Below are 26,450 nucleotides of genomic sequence, written 5' to 3'. Positions count from 1 at the left end.
AAAGGAGTTCCTGCTACAAAAAGAGCCCGATGTATGCAGATGCATCCACGGTGGCAAAAATGGAGAGCAGTGTGCTCCTCCTTTGTATGTGTGGAAGAGAGAGAGTGTGAACAGGAGGAAGGAAGCAGTTCACTAAGAGTATCAGTCTACATGTCAAAGGAACAGAGACAGAAGAGTAAACAGGAAGGAAACTCAGTTTGCTTGTCTATCTATCTGACTTTTTTTTAGCCCCCCCGGAGGGGATTTTTTATTGCATTTTCTATAGACTACAAACTACAATGAAAAAAGGGAGGGGACAACTACATCTAAGGGAGAAAGGAAAGAAAACCACTACTAACTAAAACCCCAAGAATAGGAGATCATTTTAACCGCTTACATCAGTATTAGTCTAAAAATGCTAAAATCACATTGAACATGGTCGATTAAGCTATGATATTAGTCTTCATATTGATTAGTTACACTGTTTTAAGAGAGTCACCAGAGCATCATTGATAATAAAAGCTTATAAGGCACAATTCAGAATTCTTCAGCCATTATTTTGTTTTATCTTTTCTTATCCTCAATTGATAATCGCGTTTGGGCCCCCCCTTTTCCGAAGCAGAGTCCTTGTTGGAAGAATCCTCGCTAGGTTTGCTGTCCTCGTCCTCTCTGCCATCCTCTCCCGAATCTCCCAGTTGCAGTCTCAAAAACTCACATGCTTTAGAAACAGAGTCAATTTTTTCTTTTTTATCCTTTAATTTGAAAAGGACGCCCTTGAAAATCAACCACCTGTAAGGAATGCTGTTTGTTTGCAAGAACATAATCAAGTCCTTATATTTCCGTCTCTTTTTTCTTATTTCAAAAGGAATATCTTTTAGAATTCTGATGATGTTGTCTCCAATTTTTAAGTGTGCTCCTGATGTTGCTTTCAGTATTTGATCTCGCACATGTCTCTTCGAGAATCTTACCACTATTTCCCCAGGCAGATTATTTTTCTTAATGTATACGGAGTAGGCTGTATAAGCCACATCCATTTCGCTTATAAGATAGTCCATTTTTAAATCTGCAATTGGGGCAAGTGCATCACTCAGAAGTTGTTTCAGATTCTCATCTCTAGCCTCAGGTACACCTTGGAACCGGAGAACTAGGTTGGCTTTTTCCATTTGTAGCTGCATGAGCTGATATTCATCAGAAACTTGCTTCTTTTCCAGTAACTGCACCCTTTTATTAACTTTTTTAGATTTGGCATCCATTTCCTTCACCTTTTCAGCTGTTTGCTCTGTCTTTTTGGTAGTTTCATTCAGTTGGAGCTGCTGAGCTGCAAAGTTCTGGTTTAATGTTGTCAGCTGTTGATTGATATTCGTCATCTGATCCAGTAGAGGGCGCAAAGAGTCCTCTAGCAACTTAGAAAACTCTGTCGTATCTTCTGGTCGGGGGCTCATGCTTCCAGCCGGTTTCATTTTCGCCTGCCTTTCTTTCTCCGCTTTTCTCAGCACCATTTTTATGGATTGTTTACTTTTTAAAAGTTTTGCTAAAGTCTCTGCAATTCGGCCAAGCACTTATTCACGCTCTTGTGTACTCTTCAAAACAGATTTTAGCGCTTATAGTTCCACCCCCCTTTGGGAGATCGCTGTTTTACTCATGTGTATGGTAGAGGCCCCTCCCCCGCTCGCTAGTCTCACCGATCCCGAGGGGCTTTCTTTTATAATCCTGGTGTTTGCGTTAAACTCAACTCATTGTTCATTGGTGGTCCGGAGACCTCGCCACATGTACATTTACAACGCCCGATCTCCAATGCTTGTCCAGGTTGGCGTCTCTAGTTCTATTTGGACGCCCAACGGCCCGACCATTGGGGCAGAGGAGAGCCTCAATTCTCCAGCATTGCACTGGCAAAGAGGCCACCCTTCAAAAGCCCCATGGTTAGGAGCCTTTCACCAAGGCTCCGGGTGTGTGTGCGTGCAAACAATCGCCCTCCCTCCGAATCGCCGGCGCACGGATCACCTCCCCGGGAGGTTCGGGGAATGTGTCCACTTGCGGGTCGCCATTAAACCGGAACTGACTCTTTTGTAATCCCCCCTCTGGAGGCTGAGTCTAAGAGACACCGTCTGGTCCTTCTCTTCCAACACCCCCTCTTGATGTCTTGTGACTCAGCTCACAAGGTTTATCTTCTTTCTTAGATCTTCAAAGTGTTCTCTAAGAATCGGTTTAGTGAGGGCATCTGCAATCATTAATTTTGTTGGACAGTAGGTTAACTTGATAAACAACTCCTTTGTGCAGCTCTATCACTAGTTGATATTTCATGTCAATGTGGTTGGTGCACATGTTCAAGTCTTCTTGATTGGATAGGTGAATGCAGCTTTGGTTGTCTTCATGCACTGGTATGGGGTGTGCTACATCTATGCCCATGTCTGACGGTAGCTGGTGTAACACTGTATCTCTTGACAGCCTTGTGCAGCTGACACATATTCTGCTTCAGTGGTGGATGCTGCAAATATATCTTGCTTCTTGCTTGACCAGCTTACAGCTCCTCCTCCATAGAAAATTTTCTGTTATGTCTCCACCCCAGTCAGCGTCTACATATGCCACTAGCTTAGGGTTCTCATTGGCTGGTAGCTTAACCTTGAGTTCTGTAGTACCCTTTAGGTTTCTCAGAAGTCTCTTAACTGCATTCCAGTCTTTGTTAGTTGGTTTCTCAGTCTTTCTACACAGTAAAGTCCACTACCATGCTCATGGCTGGTCTGAATAGTGTGCTAATGTAAAGAAGTTTACCTAGAATTTCATGATACCTGTTTTTCGTAGGTAGCTCTTCAGTGTCATCTCGTTGTTTGATGTAGTTTACTGGAGTTGGTGCTGAATTAGTCTTCTCCATTCTTAGGGATTTGATCTAATCTTTGATCTTTTGATCTTGATTGATGGGAAAACTTTCATCTGGTTCCCTTTGAACCTGGATAGCAAGATAGTGCATGAGATTGCCCAGTTGCTCAACTTCAACTTGTTGGCTCAGATTTCCTTGCTGTCATCTGATTTTCATATGCTAGCGGCAAGTCATTAACATAAGTAAGAACGTAAGTCCATTTGCCATTTTTCATTTGGTGTACAGGCAAGGATCAGATGTGCTTCTGTTGATCTCTGCTTGGAGTAGCATATCATTCAGCTTTGAGTTCCAGGCTCTGGCTGTCTGTTTCAGTCCATATAAACTCTTTTGAAGCTTTCATACAAGTTCTTATTTGCCTTTCTCTATGAAGCCAGGTGGTTGTACATATAGATTTCTTCTCCTAGTTCACTATGTAAAGGTGCTCAGCCTTGCTTGCAAAAATGCTCAGAAGTGTTCTTATTGTCTCTTCCAACAGATGCACCAACTTGGAGCTTACCAGCTGCTGGAGACTCCTGGCTCTGAACCTGGCTGGCCAGTCCGGAGTGACCTTGGGCTAGTGGGGGGGGGGGAGTGGCACGGGCTATCAGACCTGGCAGAGGGAGGCTTCTGGGGATTTCTTCCTTCACTTTCCCAGCTGGGAACGCACACACCCCTTCCAAGCCATTGGAAGGGCAGCCTTTTGTTTTAGTTCCTTGTTGGCTCAGGGAGCTGGCTGGGGATTTCTCTTTTCCAGCAGTGAACACCGCCCCTTCCCAGCCATTGGAGGTGGCAGCCTTCCCCAAATGATAACATGCCATGTGCAATTCAAGCTAAAGGACAAAATACTATTATAGCTAAATTCAAAGAGCCTAGCTGCTATGAATTTGTATGAACATGTATTTCCCACTGTCACCCTTTCCTTTGCAGCATTGACTTCGCAGATGTGTCATTTGGAAAGATATTGGCAATCATGGCATTAACCAAGAAGAAAAAAGTAGAGGAAATTTTTTTTCTGAATTAGAGCACTCTTTGAAAGAAACAGCAATCACAATTCAAAAAGTCACATCGAGTGAGTGAAGGTGCAGTTAAGGCAAGCTATATGATTGCACATGAACTAGCTGTGTCATCAACCCCCTTTTCAGAAGGGGAGTTTGTTAAAAAATGTCTGACCATAGCTGCAGAAATAGTCTGTCTAGATCAGCAGCAGGCTAGGAGACCACATAGCAAAGTCAAGAAATGCTGGTCAGAAGTCAAGAGAGTAACTTCTCTCTAGCTTCCCATTTTTGTTCCCTTTAGCAATTTTGTCTTGCTGCTTGGTAATTACCACTATTCCAAATACCACCAAGCACTCTCTGGATGGCTAAGGAAGAGTAAATTGCAATGTTCCCATTGTGTTAGATGGGTTGAACAAGATGCCTGGGGGGGGGCGGACACACACACACACACACACACACACACACACACACACGCTATATTATTCTCTAACAACAACGGTTGTTCTCCAACAAGGAGGCTCTCTAACAGGGGAAGTGTGGCTCAGTGCTAAGGCATTTTGCAGGCATGAATGTTCATTCTCTGGCACTTTCATGTTAGGAAAAATCTTTCTCTGCTGCAGTCAGAGTAGTTAGTACTGAGCTTAGATGCTCCAGTGGTTTGGCTTTGTATAAGGCTACATGATACGTTTGTACAGTCTGTGAATGCCTGCAGAGCTCCACTGAATTCCTGTAATGAAACTGGGAGGGTTGCAAAGGCTGAAGACATAGCAGGCAAAACAGAGCCAGCATGGCACAGTGGTTAGAGTGTCACCTAGTATTTGGGAGACCCAGGTTTGAATCACCACTCTGCCATGGAAGCTTGCTGGGTGATTTCAGGCCAATCGCACTCTCAGTCTGACTGATTTCAGGCCAATCGCACAGGGTTGTGAGGATAAAAGAAGCAGAAAGGTGAGGTATAAATGAAAGAAATGTAAATAAGCTTATAAGAAAATGGATACTTTCAAGGTGAAGACTACAGATACAGCAAATCAAAGCTGGGGATGAAACATCAGCAGAACACTACAGGGCCACAAGACAGAGTTAATGTTTATGTGCAGGAATGGAAACAAACAGCTTTTATACGTTTAAAAGTGGTAAATTCTGGGTGCCAGGTATGAAAGAGGCAACCAATTACAGAGCTGGCAGGAAGGGCTGGAAGGCAGGCAATTACTGGGATGTGTCCTAACAGGAGATAGAACACAGGCAATGTGGATTTTCTGAGTGGGCTGGTAAACATTTTCATTCTGTTTGCAAGGCTGGATTATAAAAGGACACAGCAGGGGGTAGAGAACTAGATCAACCCTCATCCGAAGAAATTTAAGATTGCCAGTTAGTCTCCCGCTGATGCTCAAGAAGCCGTAGCAATGAGCTGGGATATAGAACCTGTTTTGTTATACTTGCATATGTCAGACTCAAACAGAAGCCTATGAGGAAGAAGAAAGCAGGAGGATAAATTGGAAAATTGCCCACAACGCGGCTAGCTAAACTCTTTGCACAAGCATAGTTCAGATTACAGTAATTAGAAGGAACTAATTGCTGGCGTTCCTTGTAATATCTCCAGATGGGTTTTCTTTAACTTCAGTGATTTTCAATTTTGAAACTGCAGATGATATGAAATGCTTATTAAGAGGACATAATAAAAGGATCACTTCTCATAATAGGAAAAAAAATGAAACTATCCTAATTCCTCAGATGTAAGACTCAGATCCATTGCATTTCTTCAGTACCTATGCAGTGCAACAAATATTCAAGACAGGAAAAAGATCATAGCCGAATGAGAGACTCACTGACCATTCACTTGTCCTCATTATAGCAACCCATGTAATAGCTCATGAGTTCTCCATTGTTTTTACCAAAGACAGTATTGATGGGGGAGGGGGGTTAGGGCTGATTTCACATTTTTGTAGACTCTGGGCAAGAGAGTATAATTGGGCTCCCTTTCCCACTTTGAGTCCCTGCTAGGAAGAAAGACAAGGTATAAATTGCTGGCAGAGTTTAAACATGCAGAGGAATGGAGCATCAACTGTTTAAAGAAAATAACTTGGTTTATTGAAGAATAAACAAACTTTGATAGAACAGAGAAGAGGGAGAGAGGCTTAACTAACTGACTAACTGCTGTGAGAGACAGAAATGAAGGGGAAGAGCTCAGTTAGAGCAGGAAGTCTCCAAAAGCCAATCAGGAGACAGGAAGGATATAATTTGAAATTGTGGGAAGTTCCTAATCTAGCTATGCTAACTAGCAGTCCTTCAGCTGTCCCCTATATGTTCTTCTGATCTTCTTCAAGTTGGTGCACTATAGACCTTGTATATTCCAACATAAATGAAGTAAATATCTCAAAGGAACCCTGAGAGGCAGGTTAGAAAAGGCTATGGTGACTTGGTCAAGATTATACAGTAAACCAAGATTAAGGCTGATTGATTAATGTTTAAAACCTAGTCTCAAAGGTTCATGTCTAATATAATCATCAAGTGGTTCTCACTAACCACTTTTCAATATCAACATAGTACAAGCTGTAGGTAAACCAATGCAAAGGCTCTAGTTACTGGACACTGTTTCATTAGGATATGGAAAAGAAGATTATGAAGATACATGGTCAAGATAAATGGATAGAAGATCAAAATACTTAAAATTTACAGACATTCAATTGAAATAAAAGAATATAAGAAATATACATTTAAATATATTATAAATGATCTTTATAGTAATTATTAGATAGAAAATTCAGCAAAATGTACTCAGATACTTTATGTCATTCTTTAGGTAAAAAAGAAGGATGTAAATGGATCCCCAATATTATGTGTACGTATGTTTGTTTGTCATGTTTGTTCTTTACTGAAATAAAAATCTTATATATAAAAAGAAAAGAATGTGATTGCATGGTGTTTTGGACACACTTAGAATGTAAAAATTACATTTCATGGGCCATGCTAGTTCATTAAAAGATTAAATGAAAGCAATAGAAAAATGGCCAATTTATTAGGACTAAAAGTCACAGCTAGATTTTGAATTTTATTTTAAACATTAATTTCCTCAGGATTTTATCTTAGAACTGCAATTTAAAATTGCCTCAGAATATAATCTCACGTTTTGGTAATTCTAAAAAAGTACAATGTGTCAGAAAATCTCAATCTTATTTGTATACAAGCCTTGGAGCTTCACCAAGTAGCATCGAATCATCTCAGCTCTCTGTCAGCTTTTCATTTTCAAAGGTAAAGACAGAGGTACCTGAATTCCTGGTCTTTACCAGCACAGATTGAACATGCCAGGTCCCAGAATGGAATGGCAACCCCTGGGAGTAGAGGAAGTGTTTTGGGCCTGGAATGACAAGCCCCAGAGTGGAATGACAGCCCCTGGGACCCAGCTGAGAACGAGCAGGAGACAGAGCTGCTAGAGGGGTTAGTGTTTCTTATTTACTTTCAGCTGAGGTGATTTAGCTGAGGGTACTGTGTGGGAGGAATGTGTTTGGGAGTGTGGGGGTGAGTTTTGAGTTGTTGCAGAGTCCTGGCTGCTTGAGATAGGATGAGAAAGCGTAATTGTTTGACTGTAATTGGATTGTCTGGGTGAATTTGAATAGCTGTTGACCCCACCCTCTGCTGGGTGAGGCTTCTATTTAAGGCAGCACCTAGGGACTTTTAGACTAGGGGCTCTGTAAGAAGCCCAGCAAGAGCCAGAAAGCCAGGGCCCTAGTCTCTTTGTGTTCCCAGGAAGGTAAGTGGACTTCTACAAGGAGAACCACATAAATACAAAGGGTTTTAAAAAGGAGGATTATATATAATTATTATTTTAAAAGCAATTATGAAGCCAGAATGCCAGCAGGGGGTTGGGGGCTATCCAGTGTTTTGCACAGAGTGTCACATGTATGACTATCCCACTCTAAATATGGCAGCCCCACCATTGTCAGGGAGCATGAGGGTCAAGAAGAAACAGGGCACTGTGCTGAGGATAAGGGGAATGTGTCCTCAGAAGGGGACCTCTTCTTCAGGTGGTGAACGGGTATCCTTTTGCACCAAGGAACCATCCCTTGGCAGGGAGGGAGGGGGGCTCTTGGTAGTTGGTGATTGGATCTTTAGGCAGGTAGACAGCTGGGTGGCGAACCTGTGTACTGACCGTATGGTGACTTGCCTGCCTGGTGTGAAGGTAGCGGACATTACACATGTTAGGCTGGTAGATAGTGCTGGGGAGGAGCCAGTAGTTGTGGTACATGTTGGCACCAACGATGTGGGAAAATGCAGTCATGAGGTCCTGGAGAAAAAAACTTAGGCTGCTAGGCAGGAGACTCAAGGCCAGGACCTCCAAGGTAGCCTTCTCAGAAGTGCTACCTGTTCCACGCGCAGGGCTCGAGGGACAGGCACAGATCAGGAGTCTCAATGCGTGGATGAGATGATGGTGTAAGAGTTCAAGTTTGTTAGGCACTGGGATGTTTTTTGGAACAAGAGGGAGCTGTACAAAAGAGACTATCTCCATTTATCCTGAGAAGAAATCAGGCTACCGGCACTTAAAATCAAAAGGGTGGCAGAGCCGTTTGTAAACTGAATATTGGGGGAAAGCCTACATGAGATGAAAAGTCTCTAGTTCGGGATGGCTCATCTCAAAGAGATGAAGGGGTAGCTGTTACTTTTCTACAAGGAAATAGATTAGAATTGTCCACTGAGACACAGCTAACGTTATGGACTGCCTGGCAAGGTCTCGAGGCGAGGAAGGTTGCAGGCTTAACATGTATGGGAAATTATAGGTATTTATATACAAATGCTAGAAGTGTCTGAGGTAAAATTAGGAAGTTGGAATGCTTGGTGTTGGGGGGGGGGAATAGACATTGTGGGTATTTCAGAAACTTGGTGGGATGAGGAAAATCAGTGGGATACAGTGATTCCTGGTTATAAATTATATCAAAAGGATGGGAGGGAAGGGTTGGAGGAGGGGTTGCTCTGTATGTCAGAGAGGGTATACAGTCCAGTAAGACTGAGAGGGTAAGAGAATTGGATTCACTTCTGGAAATGCTATGGGTTGAAATAATGGGCCCAAAAGGAAACTTAACACTGGGAGTTTGTTGTCACCCACCAGACCAAAAGACAGAAGAGGATTATAAAATGATGAATGAATTAAAGATAGCAACTAGATGAAAAAACTGTGTTGTAATAGGTGATTTTAACTACCCACACATTGATTGGGTCAATATGTGTTCAAGTATGGAATGATGTCTGGAACTCTCATGCTAACTGTTCAAGAAATTTTAATGTCCGACTGCAATTCTTTAAATTGATCACGCGATGGTACTTTATACCAGAAAAACTACATAAAATAAACCCGCTAATCCACAATGCTGGAAGAAATGTGGAAATATAGGCTCGTATTTCCACTGTTGGTGGGAGTATCCAGTTATTCATGCTTTCTGGGAAGAGGTTCTGGGAATTATAAGTGATATTACGTCGCTAGATTTGCCAGTCTGTCCTAAACTGGTGCTCTTTGACAGATTAGAGGCAGTTACGGCATCTCTTAGATCCAAGCCCTTTCCAGCCTTGTCCTGGGCTCCCACAGGCTGGGGGCGAGAGAAGGCTGAAAGGGGCTTGGATCTCTAAGATCCAAGCCCTGTTCAGCCTTGCCATCTGTTCCCGGGCTTGGGGGGGGGGAGAGAAGGCTTCCCACCACCTCCTGGGCTTGGATCTAAGAGATCCAAGCCCCGTTCAGTCTTCTCCACCCCTCCCAAGCCCGCGGGAGCCGCTAGCAAGGCTGAACGGGGCTTGGATCTAAGAGATCCAAGCCCCATTCAGCCTTCCAATGACCTCTTTTTTTCAGTATTCGCTCCATAAGACGCACACACTTTCCCCCCCCCCACTTTTTTTTGGGGGGGTGCGTCTTATGGAGCGAAAAATATGGTACCTCTTCACCCAGAGTGATTAACACATGGAATTCACTGCCATAGGAGGTGGTGGCGGCTACAAGCATGGACAGCTTCAAGAGGGAACTGGATAAACATATGGAGCAGAGGTCGATCAGTGGCTATTAGCCACAAGGTATAGTTAGGAACTCACAGGCTGCGGCAGGTGATGCACTGTATTCTTGGTGCTTGGGGGGGGGCAACAGTGGGAGAGCTTCTAGTGTCCTGGCCCCACTGATGGACCTCCTGATGGCACCTGGTATTTTTGGCCACTGCATGACAGAGTGTTGGACTGGATGGGCTATTGGCCTGATCCAATATTGGTTTCTCTTATGCTCTTAATATTTCTGCTACAACCCAGGGCCTGTCATTCTACTCTGAGACCTGTCATTCCAAACCCAGAACACTTCTGCTACTTCCAGGGACTTTCATTCCAGTTCCAGAACATTTCTGCTACTCCCAGGGGCCATCATTCCACTCTGGGGGATGTCATTTGCAACCCAGAATGATTCAGCCACTCCCAGGGATGGATACTCCACTCTGTGGGTCATCATTCCAGTCCCAGAACAGTCTATCTGGGCCCAGAGACCTTTAGCCAAAATCTATTCCACTTTTTCATTGAAACTGTTTTGTACTGTGGTGTATTTCAATGGAGCCCATGCAAGTCAAGCCAATTTGTATTCCTGGCTCCCATTATATCCAAGTAGCCTGATACCCATGCTTCACTATAGTATTTAAGTTCCGAAAATCCAGTTATAATACTGATGATGTGAAATTTGAAATGTGACTTTTGTTGTAGGAATTCTAATGGAGAAGATTGTTGTGAGACATGTGTACTTTTTTCTCTCTGCTGAAGGACCTCTCTGTAGACCACGCTGGTGGTTCTGTCCTCAGGTGCTAGGATCACCAGGCTGCTTGGTGAGCACACTCTGGAGCAGGTCACATAGAACTGTCCATGTGAGAAGCTGTTGTCTGTTAAGTCAATTCCTGCCACCTTCCAGGGAAGTGATGGCCTCTTTACTTATGTTCCTTGTGTTGTTCTGAGCACCTCAGGGTGATCTTGCTAGTACTTGACCTGTGTAGTTCGGTGTACCGCAGGAGTACTATGTGCAAGTGTCTTTGCCTCATTCCTAAGTTGCCTCCTCCTTGTAGTGTTGGTGTATTTGGCTTGACTTTTGCCAGGAGCTTTCTTTGGGGCAGTAGGACCTGAGAGGTGTGAGGGGGAGTTGGTCTGATGGAGTGGTGATGCGGTGGACATTTCTTCAGGGTCATGAGGGAGGCACACATCAAAATGGCTCCTAGAAAGGTCCTTTACTATCTCCCCATAAACAAGGCATTGAGGAGGCTGGGCCCAGCAGCAGTGCTAAGGTAATCCTGCTGAGCAAGCCTCCTCAATGGCTGTAAGCATCCCATCCTCTCTCCTACATCTGACAGGCAGCTGCCTGTCAAGTGTAGGAGGGGGGCATGGTATTGCAAGCCATTGTGGAGGCTGGGCCGGTGAAATTGCTAAGGCTGGACCAAGCTCCGTGATGGCTTTAAGCACCCTGCACCCACTGCTGCACCTGACAAGACAGCCACCTGTCAGGTGTAGGAGTTTGGAGGGGGGAATGTTTGAAGCCATCAGGGAGGCTGGGCCAGCAGCACTGTTGCACCTCACAGGCAATGCTCCCTCTAAGCTGTGGAGTCTTGTGAGCAGAAATTCTACTTTTTGAGCTAGTGGCATTAAAGTTGTGAGTGAGCAATTTGGCTACTGCACAAATTAGTTTGGTGTGAAGCCAACCTTCCTGAGCTAAGACAAAAATGTGTGAGCCGTAGGCTAAAAAACTGTGAGCTAGCTCACACTAACTTAGCTTAGAGGGAACACTGCACAGGTGGTTGACTGTTCCTGATTTCCTCAACTGTCATTAGCTCTCTGCAGTCTCCTATGACTTTTTAATGACTTTTTTTTTACCTCAGAACACTGAGCTTTGCAGCTGACCAATCAAAGAGTGGGGGGGTGCAAGGAGGCAGCAGCTTGGCAGCCACATAGGAAGCAATGGGGGGGGAGTACATTTCACCCCTTTTGACACCCTTAGGGGTCGAATTTCTAAAAATCCCTTATTAGTGAGGATGTACTTCATGGTAGGAGTGTTCTCCCCGAATTTCATTTTTCTAGGTCCAGGGGTTACGGCGTGGAGACTTTCTTTTATATACATAGATGTAATTGAGCAAGTCTTGCTGTGGACAGCAATGATAGATTCAATGGTTTGCTGATATTTCAGTGATATTATAAGTATACTATTGAAGACTATAGGTGAAATTTTCTGCCAGTATGCCCTATTATTTTGCTCTGATCCTTTGTAGAAGGCTGTTCCTGCTTACTTGAACCTCTGGCTGTGGGGGGTGGGGTGGGGGAAGCCTTGCCTAGGGGTTGCTAGGCTACATCTGGCAACTGGAAGGAACTTAGGGGGCAGAGACATGGGAAGGGGGAAATCAGCATCTGTTCCATGACACCACTTCCAGGAAAGCTCAGAAGTAATAATGTTTAGCTCTAGGAATCCCCAGAACTCATTGTAAAACCACAGAGTTTCTAGAGATTCCTACAGCTACTTGATGGCACTTCTGGGTTCCCCTCATAAGTGACATTGTGGTGCAGACGATTCTGGGTATTCTCTCTCCAAGCACCAGCAAGCAAAGAGGGTTGCTGGTGGGAGGCCTAGCCCTGCCCCAGAAAGACAGCCATGCTACTGAGCACTCTTTTTGCTACTTTGAAAAGAATGTCAGTTTAATATGTTGTTGAAGGCTTTCATGGCCGGAGTTCATTAGTTGTTGTAGATTTTCCAGGCTGTACAGCCGTGGTCTTGGCATTGTAGTACCTGACGTTTTGCCAGCGGCTGTGACTGGCATCCTCAGAGGTATAACACAGAAAGATGAAGTACTCTGTGTCAATGTGACACAGAGAGCACTCCATTTTTCTGCGCTATACCTCTGAGGAGGATACTTCTGTATATATTTATTACTCACTTGTGAGATCTTGTGTGCCACTTTCTAATCAAGTACTCACAACAACCAATGTTTGGGCTGCAGAAATGTTACGGATTGTTAATCAGCATGTCAATTATCAATAAAGTTAAGCTGCATACTTTCAGTTATGCAAACGGACTTTTTTATACTGGTTGTCAGTTGATCTCTTAGTCTTTTAACACAATTCAGATCTTTAATTATAAAAGGTTGCTGATCTCTACACTAGGCACAAGAAATGTAGGCTTGGATCCTGCTGAGAAAAAACACCAGCGGAAAAATTTCTGTGAGCCAAACATGAGTTTCTTGTCTCTCTGCTCCCACTGCAGCCCCCAGTGCCTCCTCTGGTTTTGCTTCTGGGGGATGCCCAAGAACGGCAATGAGGAAAGAGCTGGAAGTCCGCAGCAGAAGGGAGGAGTCTGCCTGAATCCCTCCACTTTCTGTCAGTGGCAATGTTAGGTGGGATTCAATATGTGAGCCATTTGCACTGGGGGAGTACAAAATGTACCAAAAAAATTAAAGGAGGAAATAGTCTGAAATGAGTAGACTGCTGATTTTCTTCACTTTTTGTTTATAGGAATCATTAAGAGCTCCTATACTTCAGAGTTACAAAGTGGGAACATTTATGTAATAATAGATTATTTTAATATACTTACCAAGTTAGACATGTGCAGTGTTAGTGATGAGAGCTTTACTCTTTATTACTAATAATGGCAGAGCTCAACTCGCCAAGATACTCATACAACACCATTCCTCTTAGCACTGACACAACAAAGACAATGTAGTCAGCAGGGATTTTTCCAAGGACAAAATACTGTCATTTGCACCGTTATCTCAACAACAAAAAAGAAATTGTCTAGAAAGGCCTTTTACAGGCTTTTTGCTTGGAAGCTATTAAATTCAAGATCTTATCAAAGTGGTGAGAATGGCAAACAAGATCTTATTGCTCTTTTAGCATCTAACAGGCGCAATGCATCCCTCTATGCTGATAAGCATAAATCTGGCTCCAAAATCAGTCATGGTGGGCAGACTACAGCCAGAAAGTCTATTGACATCATAACTTGGTCATTTAAGCACTACAAACTTGCCCTTATTTGTCCAGCAGGACTCTGTAGGGCTGGATTTCAGAGATTTGTGGTGGGATAGAAGTATAATGGGTTCAGCTGCAGTTAGATTTGTAGCTACATTTTCAGTTCTTCCAATTTTACCATTTGAAGTGCTGCTTCTGTCCACAAATTTAAAAAAAACACCTCTTTGAACTTGAAAAGCTGTTTTTGTCCATGTGCAATTTGTCTGAGTGGACCTGCAGCTGCTCTATTTAATTGGACTCAAAGCAGAGACTCTCTGAGACCACATTTTAAAGCCACTCTGATGAAATAGAAAATAGCTGACATGCAAGGCTACTGAACACTGGAAGTGCAGAATGAATTGTGTAGGAGTACAGCAGTACGTTATTTACATTGCCTGAGAATTATGATTATCAAAAGTGGGAGGCATCAGCAGCTGCAAGCAGAGGCATGAGTCTCTAACTGCCCTATAACTCCCCCAGACCTGGTCCTCCTTCATCTCCCCCCCTCCTCCTAACCAGCAAAGTCTGTCACAACTGTGGATTGTAATAGGATGTGAACTGTCTATGCAGGCAATTTTTACAGAAAGTCTTTTTTTTTTTGCTAAAGAACAGCATCTTCTACTTAAAAGGCATAAGATTAAAAATCAATTTACACAGTTGTGTATTCAACAGGTGAGACCACTATTCCCTTATGAAGACTGCATGTGGAAATGATACACAGCTTGAGTCCTTCTATGCCCTCCAAGCAGCTAGCAGACGATCAATCGCCTTTACAGAGAGAAGACAACCATAGCTGTGTCAGGTATCCATTTTAACTTCTGATCATCTAGCCCCAAGTGACTCTTTACAAGGAAATCTATGTTTTAGGTGGGTATCCTTGTTGGTCTGCAAAAGAAGATCAAGATTCAAGTACAGCAGCACCTTAAAGACCAACAAGATTTCCAGGTTATAAGCTTCTGAGAGTCAACGCTCCCTTCATCTGTACTTTGACTCCTGAAAACCTATACCCCATCATGGCCCCTGCCAACACCTTCCCTAGTGCCTGTTATGTGTTTTTACGAAATAGATGGGGCTTCTGCCTGGCAGGGCATCTGAACGGCCGCTGGAGATTTGATTGGCTGTGCAGATGTCTAAGAATGTTGCTTTGGCAGCTGCTGCCACCATAGCACAAGGAACTTCACTGTGTGACCTAAACTGCATCAGGCATTTAGTGGTAGCTCTGCCTCCGGTGGCAGCCATTTTGTGGCTGCTCCCAACATACTTTTGTTGTTGTTGTTCAGTCGCACAGTTGAGTCCGACTCTTCGCAACCCCATGAACCAGATCCCGCTAGGCCTTCCGGTCTTCCGCTGTCCTCTGAAGTTTGCTCAACTTCATGTTCGTTGCATCGATGACACTGTCTAACCATCTCATCCTCTGCCGTCCCCGTCTTCTTTGACCTTCAATCTTTCCCAGCATCAGGGTCTTCTCCAGTGAGTGCTCCCTTCTCATTTGGTGGCCAACGTATTTGAGCTTCAGTTTCATTATTTGGCCTTCCAGGGAACAGTCAGGGTTGATTTCTTTTAGGATTGACTGATTTGATCTCCTTGCAGTCCAAGGGACTCTCAAGAGTCGTCTCCAGCACCATAGTTCAAAAGAATCTATTCTTCGGCGCTTGGCCTTCCTTATAGTCCAACTCTCGCAGCCATACATGACTACTAGGAATACCATTGCTTTGACCACTGTGTTAGAATTCCAAAGGTGTCCACAGGCTCCAAAATGTTGGGGACTCCTCGCTTATACCCTGGAAATCTTGTTTGTCTTTAAGGTGCTGCTAGACTAAAATATTGGCTCTTTACAAGGGATGCGCTTTTTCTTCACATCCTCAACACAATCTACCTGGAAGCCCCATTGAATCATACAGAACTTATTTTCAAGAAAGAGTGCTTAGAATTGAATGGCGAGGAACTTGTATGTACCAAAATTAGTTTAAAGAGAGAATCAGAGGGGAGTAAGTTGTTATAATATACCACTCTATTTCACATTACATGTGGGGATTACCACTTTCCAATGTTCCTTAAAATAAAAGGTCCATAAATTGAAAACTACAACTTTAGAGTAGTGAAATGTTGTGCTTGTTTTCTTTTTGAAGACAACTGGTAGTAAAGAACAGCAATGAAAGAATCCACCCACCTACATTCTGACAGCAATGCAACGTTCTACTACCTCATTCTTCTGCATGTGTGGGACTCATACTAAATGACAGTCTTAGCAGTCTTCATCAAAGCAGCTTACAGAAATATTCTCTAAATATTGACTGAACATCTCTTCTCAGTTGAAACTTCTTGGATGATGAATACTCACTTATTTCCCAGAATAAAACAAATGGCAGTTCAATTATATCTGCAGATCATCTATGGCTAGAGCTATGCAAACTACATAGTCCTTGGACCTTATGTCATGTCTTCCTCTAATCTACTACTATCATTAAAAATGCCCAATTTTACTCCTACATAGAAGATACTTTCCTTGAATGCAAGCTAGGCAAAACAACCCACATTCTGTAATGAGGATGTATTTATGTAAATTAGCCATATTTACATAATCTTATTCCTGTGCCACCATGCTGTAAACAGCCATTTAGATATGCTAAAAGCCTTTACTTAGATGAGATTGAATGTGATGTTACTTACGTACCACACAGAAGTATTGCAAAATCCTTGAGAAAGCTTGTTACTAAACAGTTACTTTAGTGATGCACCTTGTTTACACCCTACATCATTGATTCATTAAATGTTATTTATTATTAAATTTAAAAATTATGAACATATACTTGGAGACTCTCACACAAACAGGGACCGAATAGAGGGAACGTGCATCTGGATACTTGCATACACACTGGAGCCCCCTCCCCCCCAAACTCAGGATCTTAAAATGAGGGGCATTTAATAGCCAGATCATGAGGCAGGGTTTTTGACTGCAGAATAGTATTTCCAGTGATACACCAGTTATTGATTGTGTGAGATAACAGGAAGAAAATAAACTTTTCTAATTAAAAAGTCAGAGTAGGGAATAGTGAATGAACACTGTTGTACTGGCAACCTCTCTCCTTAACTAGAGCTAAGCCCTTAATGAGATTGACATAGAAAAACATCATTTAAGCTTAAAAAACAGATTGCCTTTTGACTGGGAACACTATGTTGAATAAGGCCCCAGTGCACTGCCAGTTATGTCTTCATCCAAGGTCATATTTTAGGTTTTAGTGTCTGTCATCGACTAATCAGTGTTTACTCAAGTGGACAGTACAGCTATGATGGATCCCTGTATCTCCCCAACTGTCTAGCAGATTTAGCCCACCAAATCTTCAGTCCCCCTCAGTGTCTGAGTTGTCTTACAGTAGCATGTATAGGTTCTCTTTTCCCTTTTATATAAACTTGAAACTGTCCCACCCTTTGTTTTGATATTTGTGTAGGCTTTAGACCCAGTACAGGAACTTGAGGAAAAGACAGGAGCGGTCCTGTTTTATAAACCCCTGTGAAATGGCACTTAGAGCAAATTAACTTTCAAAAACAGAATAAAGATTTTACTAAACAGGCAGGGAATATATGTATATTAAGAACAGTCAAGGTTGCTGAGAAAAACATTTTCTAATATAGAGGGTTGAATTCTTAGAACATTCAAGAGAGTGTATTTGTAGTTTTGTTTCAAGGCTTTCTAGTTCTTTCTTTGAGAGGTACTTTGTTTAGTATATTTCACTATCACAGTTATTAATGTTTCTTCTTGAGGACAATATTTGCTTAAAGTTTCTAGATTTCTTCTTTCAGAGTTCCAGGTTTTCCTTTAGATATTACAGCTTTTTACTAACTCCAGAGGTGTCTAAGCTTCTCCCCTTTTTCACAGACCAGAGTTCTCTTCCTAACCCTTTTCACTGACAGGAAATTATTTTCCTTGTCCCTAAGAAGCAATAACTCCTTTTACTTTTTGGCTTGTATGGGAGTACACTCTAACTACCCAGACCTTCTGCCAAATCCTGCTCCAGTATCCTTTGTCTGTACAAGGCTGTTCTGTAGCTTTCCTAAGAATCTAAGTTCTCCCTCAGAGCAGATTTAATATATCTAATACAATGGTGTTTCTCTTCTTCTCTCTGTAGAAGTGCTTTTCTGACCATTGCCTGCCAGAAAACACTGACTCCCAAATGTCTCTTCCCTCAGAAGCCAAACCCTCTGGCTACTGATCCAGACATTAGTTTTCAGACCCAGACCAAATGGCAAAAGCCCTATTTTCCCTCCAGATGAGCTTTTTTATTTCCTCTCAGCTGATGTTGGCCAATCAGAGAGCGAGTAGAGCAGCCAATCACATAAGCTCTTCTCTCCAGGGAAGATTAACTCGTGAACTCCCTGACTTTCTGACACAAGGAGCATTTTAAAAAGCCTGCTTTTCTTTGCAATCTGTCAAACAGTATCTTTAAATATCTGATTAACAGTTGTATTGTATGTGGCAAAGGACAATGAAAGAAAGGTGTTGCTTTCATATCGTGCTTGTGGGGTTCCTGACCACTGTGGGGGAATAGGATGTTGGGACTACATGGGTGTTTAGTATGATCCAGAAGGGCTTCTCTTATATTCTTATAATACCTTTCATCAACCATGTATCAAATTCCCAGTACCACAAATCTCTATGAAAAATTTATACTACCTTGTTGATGCACACGGCAATTACAACCTTAGACAACTTAAACCAACAGCTACCCTATTAGAACAAAGATGTTGATATTCCCACTCCTCCTTTCCATATTATATCTGACAGCATATTGAGACTGTGCTGACTAGCTGGGTTGTGGTGTGAGGAAACACTTGCTTCAGAATGTTAAAAATATCCATAATCAGATTATTAGGATTTCAGTTGCAACAGTTTATAAAGCTTCACTTCTCCCCCCTTCCACCTTTTAGAAGGAAATTTACAGCACAGTCTAAGACACTTAACCTGGTTTATTTATACATTGCCTTGATGCATCATGAAGCAGCAACATGGAACCTTTCGTAAGCCAAGGGTCAAGTTGTTCCCAGAACAAGCTGGCCATATTTATTAGAACAGAAAACCCACCACTCATAATATTTAACTAAAGATCATTTATTTTATTTTCCACTACAACTTACTGTCTCCAAATGATAACATTGAAAAGCAAGTGTGATGAAGCAGATGTGAACAATCCTGTAGATTTGAACAAAATAAAACTGTTACTTAAGCAAGGAGGAAAAGTAAATGCCTGCAACAAATTCTTCCTTTTTTCCTTAAAAAATTCAAATTGAACAAGTCTCTTGCAATTCTACTAGACTCAGTCCTAGATATAGACAAACAGGAATGAACAGGAGAACTATAATACAAAACTTTCACTACAGCACACTGTACACACCTGTTGTCTAATGCCCCCCAAGCCCCTTCACTGTGGTATCATTATTTGCTTGCTTGCTGAGCTTGTCTGCGGAGGAGGACATAGATCTTCTCCTTTATCCAGTCTTTATTGTAGGGCTGGTATGTCTGAGTATCAGCACGATAACTAAGGAAGAAGCATGAAGAAGTCAATTAATATTGCTATTCAAAAGATTTTTCAAAACCAATAACCTTTAACATTGGCCTGGAAAGAGCAAACAAGTTTACAAAAACAGTGGCTTAAAACCCTCAAGTGGGCTGTTTGAGTGTTGTAGGCATCAGACTGCAAGAAACAGGTACTGGTTTCAATCTGGTTAGGGGTTTGCTGTTAATATAGCTATTCCTATACTAACTGTAATCCTCCTCATAGTTTACAACAGTACCTAACTACAAAGTTTTCTGAACTGGAGCAATATTTTTGAACAGGTTTCCTTCTTTCCTCAGTTAAAGCAGTTAATATTAAAAATTACAATAAAAATTAAAATGACAGACTACAAAATGCAGATTTAAAACAATCCTAATCCAATGACTATCAGAAACCAAATGCTTTATATTTCAAAGGGCCATCAGAACAGTCCTAGTCTATTATATATCAAAGCACAGGGTTTTTTTTTTTTTTAATTTTAAAGCATCTGTGGAAGACTAACAAAGCCTTACATAACTACTGTGGCAGACCATTCCACAGAACAGAAGCTGCTACTGAAAAGGCACAGGGTTGCATGCAGATTAATGTTTTCATTGGTGCAAGAACTTCGACCCGCAGGCTATTAATTTCCTGCCTCCTCTCCCCCATGGTAGCCTGAAATGCCCCCTGAAATCCTGTTTTAGGGGCCTCCTCTCCCTCAGGAACATGTTTTCAGGCGGGCATTTTTGGATGTCACAGGAGGGGGAAGCAGCACATGCAGAAATCCCTGCACCCACAGAAATGCTAGTTTTAATCCAAGTCACTGACTCTGGTTACTGCCAGAAACTGGAATACACAGGGGAAGTCAAAAGAATGAAGGCTCATTCTTTTTAAAATCTTTCGAAATTTAATTCTATACAAAGTGTTCATTTCCAGGTACATAATAACTGTAGCTGAAACAGAAACACCTTGCCAGTTCTTTCAAGTCAAATAAGTTTTAAGTTCAGTTTATCCTTTAACAGCTCTAGTAACCAAGTTTTAGCCAAAGATTAATCTGTATTACCTCTGCAAACTCAATTCAAGAAATGCAAGCTTATAACCAGTAACTTAGAAGTTTCCTAAACCTTTTAACCACAGCCATATCCAACAATTCTATACAATTATTTCTCAACAGCATACTACGGAAAGGGCAGTGATAAAATCACCATTTAGATTTTGACAGCCATAAAACATAGAATATTTTGCTTGAAGTATGCCCCCTGGTGGCCTGCTGTTTAAATTTAAAGTGAATTTGTATACACAGGTTTCACTGGCTTCTGAATCAGCATTCACATGCAGAAGTCCAATATTTAAAAGAAACAGAATCGAGATGTGTTAGTATGATTATGTGTTACAGGCACATTTAAAATTTGACGATGTATATATTCTACTGCTGTGATTGATTCACTATCATTTCTCAGTATTTTATTGATATCGGGGGGTTTCCAAAAGAAAAGGGTCAAACTGCTGCAGCCCTATTGACATCACAAGCATTGACATGCATATGGCTTTGAAAAATGTAACATATTTCAGAGACAGGTCTTGTGCTAATGTGATCCCAGCCAGGTAATGGCAACATGTAGTCGCTCCAGTCAATCAATCAATGTTTATTTACGATCCAAGACCATTGACCAAAGAAATATATATTAATTAAAGGTAAAGGTTCCCTTGCTCGAAAGCCAGTCGAATCCGACTCTAGGGTTGCGGTGCTCATCTCCGTTTCAAAGCCAAAGAGCCAGTGCTGTCCGAAGACGTTTCTGTGATCATGTGGCCGGCATGACTAAACACCAAGACGCACGGAACGCTGTTACCTTCCCACCAAAGTGGTACCTATTTATCTACTTGCAATTTCTTGCTTTCGAACTGCTAGGTTGGCAGGAATATATTCATTAGGTACAAACTAATTTGCTTTCAGCACAAAAGATACTAAGACATATAACCTTAAGTTTAAAAATTGATTGTATCAAAAAATTATAAAATATCTACAACTGAACTAATTATGAGTTGTGTGGAAGGTAGATAAGGGTTATGCTTGATCTGCTTTATTGTGGAATTAGTCGCTCCAGTCCTGCAACTCTTTCCATACAAAGACCACTACATGTGAAGCGATGATAGAGCACTATTTTAGGTTCACAATCACCCCCCAAAACATCAAGGTTTGGTTCTACAAAAATCCATTTAATTTACAAGAGTTTTATCTACAGTTTACTCTGCAGAAAATTAACAGTATTTGAAAGTATTAGATACAATTTTTAAATGGGCAAATGTGCTACATTCTAAGTATCTTTTGATAGTGTGCATCTAATGCAAAAACATGTCACCTAAAGCTTCCAACAGAACAGGTAAAGCTGGCTGAAAAAGAACAATAAAAGCTTCATCACATGTGTGCACACTTCAGTATATGCTCAACAGGGGCCAGTGCACATATCTTCAAAGAGAGCAGCTTTAAAAGTACTTACACAAGGCAGCTAAGATCAGCCAAATCATCAATGAAATCAAATAACTGGCTAATATCATATGTGATTGAAGGGCTGTTGGGGTTCATTCTCTTCAGGTGTTCTTCATACATTTTACAGACTCCTGAGGGGAAAAGAACAACTTTTAGCACTAACGTTAGAAATTCAAGGATACTTAGTTTGTTAGAGAACTCAGCAATTATGAATCTCAAGAAGGAAATTGGTACAGAAGCAAACTAAGGTTATGGGATCAGATGGTATGTTCAGCTTTGCAAAAGAGATAGTATGCTTAGCTTTTTAATATACACTTGCAAAATAAACCCATAAGAATGTCTTCATAATTCTGTATGAAAAGTACCTGAAAAAACTGAAATGGAGAATGTATCTTCAAGGTTTTTAGACTGATTTCACAGCAGACATTTACAGGAACAGCCTATATTCCTGCAGTCTAGCAGCTTCTCAGCTGCATATGTTCAACAGAACTGTACAGTGGGAAAAGAAATCTTAACCTGGTGAAAAGTCCAGGTCCTCATACATGCTTTACTATGGTGGCAGGGAGGCAGGAGAACGATGCCTGATAGCATGATACAGAGACAGAACAGGCTGTGCAGTCTGAAAGAGACCATATTAAAATAACAGTGGCATGGTCTGCATCATCAGCTTAGCCCTGCGCTGCGGGGGCAGGTGTGTAAGAGATTGAGGAGAAAGCCCTCAGTCCAATAAAAGCCTCAATGTCTCCACTGGTTCAATCTAAGAAAAGCCTTCAGGAAACATATTCAAGGGAAAAGCCAGTTTCCTGCAGTATCTCTACACATAGCAGCGGAACCTACCTTCCATGCATTCATTCACGGATTCATAATCAGCATAAGTTCTGCCCTCTGGCCGTTTGGTAGGTTGAACAAGCAAAATTGTGTGAGACTGTACAAGAAGAAAGACAATGTTGATTCAGGTTTTCAGAATACACACTAAGTTGTTTGCAAGCAATAATGAAGAAGAGTCATGATCAACACATATGGAAAATCAGTCTGTCATGCCCAAGTTTTCAGTTCCTACACATACAATATTCTTGGCGTTCTCAAACATTTCAAAGACTAGAATACAAAGATCAGCCTTTTCCTCAGAATGTCACAGTCTAAGATAAACATATCATGCCAAATCACTTCCAGAGAAGTTTATTCTTGAGCATATATGGAAGTTGTGGAAAACCAAATAATTAAACAAAAAAACCCCAAAGCCTCAAAATTTCAATAATTACTGATTTGTGACTTCACAAATAAAGTAAAGGAAATTCATTAGCTCACAAACAAATCTAATATTCACTAACTAAATGTATGGGAAGAGAAGGTACAAACTTTTAAAAGAAAAGGTTTCTATATGGGAACAAAACCTTTTAAAGCTTGTGGGTATACATCTGGATTCTAAGAGAAAATAAGGCAAGCCTGGGTCCTGATAGATACAAATCTGCTACAGAAAACTAAGTCATAAAGTAAGGTGATCAAGACGAAATACATTAAAAAGGTGCCAATACACAGTGGACTGAGAAAGCCACTAGAAAGTTGCAACTCTACTCTTTTATAGTGTAGTCCTGAACAGTTAAAGGTAAAGGTTTCCCTTGCTCAAAAGCCAGTCGAATCTGACTTTAGGGCATGGTGCTCATCTCTGTTTCCAAGCCGAAGAGCCAGCGTTGTCCAAAGACGTTTCCGTGGTCATGTGGCTGGCATGACTAGATGCTGAGGCACACGGAATGCTGTTACCTTCCCACCAAAGCGGTACCTATTTATCTACTTGCAATTTCTTGCTTTCGAACTGCTAGGCTGGCAGGAGCTGGGACCAGAGACAGGAGCTCACTCTGTCACGCAGCACTCAGGTCTTGAATTGACCTTCCGGTCTACAGTTCAGCATCTTAACCACTGAGCCACCGTAGCCCTTTCCTGAACAGTTACACCTTTCTAAATCCAACTCTCCTTAGGACTGCACCATTAATCTTCAAACTGTTGTTACTTCAGTCTGTGTTGCACAATGTCTAGTTTTCTTCACTATATTAAAAAAAAATAGTAATACAACCCCTTCCCTCCAAGTTTTAGCTGGAAAATAGCTAAATGTATAAGTAATTTCAACTATATAGTGTCCTGAAAATAAAGGAATTTGAGGGAATGTAGAAAGATGGTAGATGTTAAAATGTAACATACTTCTCAATCTAACATATGCATTTTTGGATTATGTGAAGCATTTTTGGATTATGTGAAGGATGTTGTCAGAAGAGATGATGAAATGAAAATAAATCTATATGCTAAAACGAAGATCAATCTAGTTTTATTCACTGACAACTGAACAAATAAAAAAGCTTCATATATTCAGAAATCAGTTCATTAAAACGTGAAATTGCAGATATGCAAAAATTTACAGAAGACATTGTTAATGCTAAGAAGTGAATCTGGAAAAGTGTAGCAAATAAACAAATAAAGAAAAATAAAGTCTTATTTGACTGCTCTTCTTTAGATAAAAATAAAATATCTGAAGTAAACAGTGACTCACGAAAGCTCATACCGTACCACAAATATTGTTAGAGTATAAAAATGCTACTAGACTTTTACTCTTTTCTACTGCTACAGACAGAATAACACAGCTACTCATCTTGAAAATCTTATTTAAATGCTAAGCTTCACTCTAAGGGCTGTTTCATGTATTACATTTTATATGCCCACTTTTAAAAAAGCACCCAGTTTTGGTACAGCCTTAAAAATAAACACTAAAAACAGTTGATCAAGTTTATTTTATTTAGAGCATTTATATTGTCTTTCTGCCCAATGTAGTCCCTCAAGGCAGCAAGTTAAAAACTTTAAAAACATATATATATACACACACACACACACACACCAGCAATTAAAAGTAACTAAGATAAGTCCTATGGCTTGAAAGTTTCATGCTCATCAGAAAGGCAAGATCAGTTGTGACTCTGCTAAGCATATACTTTTGATGGTAAATCCAGGTTCCTTCTGGAGAAAAAGCACTAGATGAAATTCAGAAAATCATTCATACCCTAGCTCTGCTCCTACACCTGACAGACCGTCAGGAAGATACATATAACACTGTAAATTTGCAACCTTACTGGAAAGGCAAACGCAAAGCAGGAGCTAAAGGCATTCCACACATAAAGAACACTGTTAAACAGCAAAGATTTAGGGGGTGGGTGGGCTGTAAAACATTTTGAATGTCAAAAAATCTCAAAAAAGAGCGTTTTCTTGCATTTATGACACATGGATAATTCCACAACGGTTGAACATAATTTCGGCCCTCATCAGTGAGGTGGCAAGCCCATCTTGGGGTGAACCCTTCCACACAAAACGATTGCTTGCGCAGAAAAAGCTAACCTCACATTGTATAGAAACGCAACCAGTCCTATGATCCTCAAGCTACAATCAGAAGCGCGCAAATCAAGCACGGGTTTATCATCCCAGAAAGAACTCAGCCTTTACCCACAAACTAAATTCCCGAAGTTCCTTTTGTATAACACACTTCGACGTGGTTCAGAAGGGGCCAGTCCCAAAGACTTCTCACATACTCCGACAATCAAAAACGAGAAGCGGGACGTGCTCCAGCCAATATTCCTCGAGTACCCATGAGGACCTTTCCGATGTTTGTGTGTGTGTGGGTCTATAAAGTCCTAAGATATTATCAGAGCTTTTAAAAACGGCTACTGTTTTATCAACCCACCCCCCATGCACTGTGTGTAGATTAGGCCCAAGCACGGGCCAAATTGAGCGAAGAACACCAAGGCACGACGAGAAACGCCTCGCCTTTCTCCTCCTCCCAGTCCAACCAATTCCCGCCACCTTTTCACTCCTTAGCCTCAAAAAACACGAAGACCCGAGGACTTTTCTTTTACTTACCATAGCAACTCGCTCTATCTCGTTCAGGCGCGAAGCACAAATTCGCAACGTCTCTCTGACCACAATGCACCGCGACGCCCCGGAAGCACTATACCTCGCAAACGCTCCAAACCCACAGCGTGTTGCAGGCTTCACTGAGATTCGGTTGTTCGTGCACTCGAACTCCGAAAGGCGGAACGTCACCAGCGCACTTCTCGCGATATTACTGCTCATCATTAGGTCGCTTTTTTTTTCCTGAGCGCATGGAACTGTGGAGAGACGGAAGTTAAGCGAGAACGAGGCCAAATACAAAGCGGCAATGGCCATCTTTATTAAGGGTTCCCTCGCTTCAGCGAGGTGAACGGCAGGGAAGAACATACATCTGTCCACCATCTTAAAATAGGGCAGGAAAGTACGAGCCGCCCCCGGGACGTTTTCTTTCAGTGCCAAGTGTCCCGGAAGTTGACGGAAAGGAAGAGAATGTGAGGAGGTGTTGCTACTTGGCCTTCATGGCAACGTCTACCGTGGTTGGGCAGCTGAGGGAGACTGGGGGGTGAGAGAGAGGGCAGGGCGGCTCTTTTCATTCCTTGATATCTCTTATTGGTCGAGGCTTGCAGTTCGCTGACGGAGGACCACTTTTCCTTTCAGTCCGTGCCGGAGGAGGAGGTGACGGCCCCCTGCGAAGCTCCCTCCCTCCTTCTCTTTGCCTGTCCCGCTAGCGGTCGAGAGAGAGCTCAGCGTTG

General features: G+C 41.9%; 1 protein-coding gene across 1 annotated transcript; it reads right to left on the bottom strand.

The window, feature by feature from the left end:
• Nucleotides 1-18,908: 18,908 nt before the first annotated feature.
• ERH (enhancer of rudimentary homolog (Drosophila)) lies at nucleotides 18,909-25,900 on the bottom strand. Its single transcript, XM_015413301.1, has 4 exons — nucleotides 25,729-25,900; nucleotides 22,669-22,756; nucleotides 21,842-21,962; nucleotides 18,909-19,346 (listed from the first exon to the last, which is right to left on the bottom strand). Exons 1-4 carry the CDS (start codon nucleotides 25,729-25,731, stop codon nucleotides 19,244-19,246), a joined length of 315 nt encoding a protein of 104 aa, XP_015268787.1. The 5' UTR covers nucleotides 25,732-25,900; the 3' UTR covers nucleotides 18,909-19,243.
• Between the last annotated feature and the right edge of the window lie 550 nt (nucleotides 25,901-26,450).

The sequence above is a fragment of the Gekko japonicus genome, unplaced genomic scaffold, assembly GCF_001447785.1.
Source record: "Gekko japonicus isolate JY-2015 unplaced genomic scaffold, Gekko_japonicus_V1.1 scaffold32, whole genome shotgun sequence".
In the NCBI taxonomy this organism is placed as follows: Eukaryota; Metazoa; Chordata; class Lepidosauria; order Squamata; family Gekkonidae; genus Gekko; species Gekko japonicus.
The sequence above is the reverse complement of the archived record's forward strand: the minus strand, read 5'-3'. Positions and strand labels throughout refer to the sequence as shown.

Bases quoted from the DNA above. Each gene is read 5' to 3' on its own strand.
- ERH (XM_015413301.1), bottom strand. The intron at 21,963-22,668 runs GTAGGTTCCGCT...TTTTCCCCTCAG, and splicing joins CGTGAATGAATGCATGGAAG to GAGTCTGTAAAATGTATGAA. The intron at 19,347-21,841 runs GTAAGTACTTTT...CTTCTTCCTTAG, and splicing joins GCTGATCTTAGCTGCCTTGT to TTATCGTGCTGATACTCAGA.